At 39.8% G+C, this 4,686-nt stretch overlaps 1 protein-coding gene across 4 annotated transcripts in view; it reads right to left on the bottom strand.

The window, feature by feature from the left end:
- Window positions 1-4,686, bottom strand: part of RBFOX1 (RNA binding protein, fox-1 homolog (C. elegans) 1) — a 1,551,452-nt gene that overhangs the window by 612,091 nt on the left and 934,675 nt on the right. For all 4 annotated transcript variants that reach the window (XM_012647564.1, XM_012647568.1, XM_012647562.1 and 1 more), the window contains one exon: window positions 2,153-2,194. In XM_012647564.1, the coding sequence (XP_012503018.1) occupies window positions 2,153-2,179 (27 nt within the window). In that variant the 5' untranslated portion in view covers window positions 2,180-2,194. The remainder of the gene's footprint in view (window positions 1-2,152; window positions 2,195-4,686) is intronic.

Below are 4,686 nucleotides of genomic sequence, written 5' to 3'. Positions count from 1 at the left end.
AATGGCCCCCTCAAAAAAAAACAATCACCTCAATAAATGAGGTTTTCTTTTGAGGGGTAACATACACATGGGGGAAAGAAAAGGAGAGAAGGAGGGAGGAAGAGAAAAAGCTAGGAGTCATAGAGCAAAAATGGAGGGAAAGAAGAACTAACTACCCATGGATGAGACACCTACTAGTGCATAATGACACCAGGGCTCTCCCAGGGGGAACTGGATGCCTGAGTCCAATGGGAAGGGAAAATGTCATTGCATTACCTTTGGAAACATTTAAGTTTTGAACCATATAAATGTGTGCTCTATCTGTCCAAATGTGTTATCTATTAATTCAAAATATAAATGAGTTTAAAATGCAAAAACAAGGACAGCAGTAGCAGCAACAAACAGAGCCCCCAGTGCATGGTGTTAGAGATGGTCTTATATGGGGGCTAGTTGGAGCCTCACTTGGGAAGAAACTTAATGAATCATCATTCCAAATCACTGTTTGAATTTATTTAACAGAGAGGAGAAGACTTCAGTTCTGTTCCTAAACCACACCCCTGTAGACAATATCTTCATCAACGAGAAATAATCCTTCAAACTGCAAACAAGCACTTCATTATCTCCTGTGTGCTTAATTTGCCAGGTGAGTGCCATTTGCAATAGAGGTTTCAAAATTATCTCAATCCTCAGGAATTTAGCAGGGACTCTGGAGACAAAGGCACACATTCCTCGTTATCTGTTATCTAGCTCTGACCTAGTTCTGGCCATCGTCCCCATCTAAACAGGAAGAGAAATCTGAAGTTGCGATACATTATTTACTAGGATGAACCAGTAATTCAGACTGGAAAAAAAAAGCAATAAGAGCTCTGAAAAGCTTAAAACATCTTGAAGTCTGTTTCATGAAGGAAGGAGTCACGACTAATGTTGGCGCAGGTACTTAGGAAGATAGTGGATAGAGATGAGAGGTTAATGGAGAGGACCGTGCTGGGATAGTGCGTAAAATACATATGCATAAAAGGAGGAGAAAACTTCAACTCACTTTCTCGGTTTCGTGCAACTGGATTCTGTTGTTTGTTTTACCTAAGGATTTAACAAACCTGACGCCAAAACTATTTGTGAACTGGAAATAACCCTATAAGTCACTGCCACCTTGAGACTACCATCAGGTAAACACTCTCGAAAGTTAGAAGGTAATGTATAAAGGCATTAGATTCATTTAACAATTATTTTTATTTATTAGAGACTCTCACCACAATGCTCCCACAACCCCAAACCAAACGTGTTATGATTTTAAAAAGAATTAGACTCCTCTAGTTTTTATAACAATTTGGAAACATGACTATGAGGCACTTCATCCAATAAAAATGGCAAACTTCCCTCAGTGACATTGAAGATAAGTCAATCATGACTCCAAACTCATCCACCCAAAACATGAATGCATTTAAAAAGGAAACAAATAGGGGAGAAAAGTCCCAATATTCTTAAAATGCCATCCCCATGCCAAGAAGAAGGTCCACTGAGATGCCATAAAAACAGAATAACGCCACCAACCTCCATTTATAAGCAAACCATTCCCTCCTCGTCTGGGGAAAACTTTTTACATTTCATATACTTGAGCACTAAGACAGTTTCAGTTTTAAGTAGAGAAATAGAATATGAGGTTTAAAATTCGGTCTCCCGCTCCCATGTACACAAATGCCACTAAAACCTAAAGAGATCTATGGATGACTTGAATTCTCCTAGAAAACGCCCTTGACATATTCATTGCTCCCCTCCCCCAGCCAACAGCAAAAGAGCATTTTAGCCACTCAGCAAACAGCCTGGTATTCACATTAAGAAGGCAGTAAGGCATCCTTTTGACCTTTGTTATTACTTAGACCTCATGTTGTACATAAAAAGAGTACAATGATGTCCAACAAATTCCAGAAGAGAAGTATTTATTGCTGAATCTAAATCAAAAAATCCATATCTACTATAATGGCACTTCAGAAGAAGATATACTATATTTACCAGCTCAATCAATACTAAATTAGCTGGGATAAATATTTTCAACTCTACCAGTCTTCAGATGAAGCCTGTTATTTAAAACTCGTGTCCTGGGAGAGACAAGGAAATTTTTGCTTATCACACAGAAATGAGAACCAGGAAGCTCTGTGCAAGCAGGTTCACCTACCCTTAGCTGCTCTCTTTCACAATTCATCTGTTGTCTCGAAACCTACAAAGAAAAGAAAATGGGGGGTGGGGAGTCAGAAAGTTCTGCATAAGAGAAAGATAAAAGAAAATAGAAAGTTACTTTTAATCATTTGCCTCGAAGAGAACTGAAAATTCATTAATTATGTATTTAATTTTTCTTTAGGTCTATATAGCCCAAGCTTCACTTGGAGTTTCAAGTGTATGATCCAGCAACACAGCTAGGATGAGTCAGAGACTGGGATGGGATGAGGAGAGAAGTGTGGGAGAAGGTGTGGGAGGTAAAATCTGCCCAGGGGGAGGGCTCCCCTCTCGGCATGAAAACCCCCACTTGCCCTGTCTAACGGGCAGGTATTCCTCCCTGAAGGTGCACTTGAGGTGGTTGTGATAAGGCACTGGAGTGTCTTCTCCAGTGTTAAGGGCCAGTAATATCACCTACTCCATGCCTAGGCTAACAGGTTGTTGCATTCTATGGTCCAGTTCTATTTGGATGGTAGTAAGTCCCCATAGGACTGCTTTGGGGGAGGATTCTGAGATCAATGCGTACATCAGAGAAATTAACCCTGATCAATGTGTGATATCTGCCGTAACATCAAAAAGGAGAGATTAGCGATACGTACGCCATGCATTGATCATCCTTGCCCTGTCAACATGTTTCTCTTAACATCCAAGGATGCTGCTTTAGAGTGGCCATATAATTTATCATCCAAACAGGAAAAAAACATGTGAGTTAAGGGGACTATGTGGGGTGGTATTAAATGACTATGCCAAGAACACAGATGTGAAGTGAGGCACTCAAGGCAAACTGAGATATATGGTCACTCTACCTAAATGGGAACTGGTGGACTCTACCTTTAGCTCTAATGGCTAAGCTGAAATAAAGTTTAGGACTGCATTCTCAATTTCTTCTGTATCCTTCTGATATTTCCTTGACCAATGAAAAAACTCCTGATTCCTAGCACCTGACAGTATATTGCAAGTTACTGAAACTTTTACTAAGGGATAGGGAGGTTTAGGAAGTGACTTTTGATGTATATTTTATACATTTTGTATTGGAAGTTTTTTCCTACTTTCTCTAAAACAAAAACCAAGAGTCTTTACTTAGGATGCACCAGAACCCAAATCTATAAATCAGTCTGTTCTATGCCCTTTAACCTAGAAATATTACCTCTAAGAATAGCTCTTAAGAAAATAAGCAAAGATGTACACAAATGTTTATTTACTTGTCAATTAACCACAGCATTATTTATGAAAAAAGAAAGGATAAACATTACAATGTGTAATAATGGGAAAATAAAAAATAAATCATAATACACCGATATGATGGCATAACATACAGCACTTAGAAACATGATTTTTAAAAATAGAGACCCGGGAGATGCTAAGAAGGCACTATTTAGTTTTTAAGAAAAGCTGCAAAAGGGTACAAATGTCATGATTCCTATTTCGTGTTAAAAAAACATTGAAATGGATCATTAAAGAAAAGGGAAAAAAATTAAAATAGCTAGATTCCAAAAGTTTAAAAAGAAAATTAGTACAATTCTATAAATATACAAAAAAAAATCCCCACATGGAATTATATACTTGAAATAGGTGACTTTATTTTATGTAAATTTTCTCCATAAACTGTTTTTAAAAAGGAATTTGGGAAAAGTTTTAGAGACAGAGAGAGATTTGTGGTCACCAGAGGATTGTGGGAAGGGAACGGGGGAGGGGGTGGGGGTGGCTGCCTAACAGGTATGGAGTTTCTATTTGGGGTGATAAAAATGTTCTCAAACTGGACAATGACAGTTGTACAGCATTGCGAATGTACTGAATGCCACTAAATTGTATCCTTTAGAATGGTTAAAATGGTAAACTGTATTTTATGTGCATTTTACCACAATAAAATGAATGAAGTGGGAGGTGAGGTTCTGGTTCTTGACAAGATGGAGAGTGAACCCTCTTCGTCTGCCTCCCCCACTGGATGCAGCTGTGAAACCTGCAGAGCATGAAGCAGCTGAGATCTCTGAAAAGTAACCAGTAGCAGGTGGAGTGAGAACGAAGACCAGAATTTAAAATGCCAGCAGACAAGTGGTGAGTTCACCATGCACACCCCCACCAGCATCCCTGGTGTGGATGCAGGGTAGCCCAGAGCCCAGAATCGGACACCCACAAACAGACACAGAGAGACCCAGGAAAAGCCCTCTAGTTTTCTCTTGGGAAGCAGGAGAATGGGGAAAATTGCTATTGCTCTTCTTTTTTTCTGTTTTCTTTCTTTTTTATTTAATCTGTTCCCTGAGGCTGCGGTCTCTAGGAAATCTCAGGGTAGTGTTAGTGGCATCAGCATCAGTGGCAACCACGGGGACCCCAGACACCCAAGATCTAACAGGGGGAAACCTCCCTTGTGACCTGAGAGGCTGTGGTCCCAAGAGTTGGGGCAAACAAACCGCCGCGTTGCTTTATTTCTCTCTTCTGTTCTGTCGCCACTTGTGCCCAAATGTGGGCTCAGGAGAAGCACATGGACAGGGTTTAAGA

Source organism: Propithecus coquereli, unplaced genomic scaffold (genome assembly GCF_000956105.1).
Source record: "Propithecus coquereli isolate 6110/MARCELLA unplaced genomic scaffold, Pcoq_1.0 Scaffold27, whole genome shotgun sequence".
Classification (NCBI taxonomy): Eukaryota; Metazoa; Chordata; class Mammalia; order Primates; family Indriidae; genus Propithecus; species Propithecus coquereli.
This window is presented reverse-complemented; position numbering and strand designations above follow the sequence as displayed.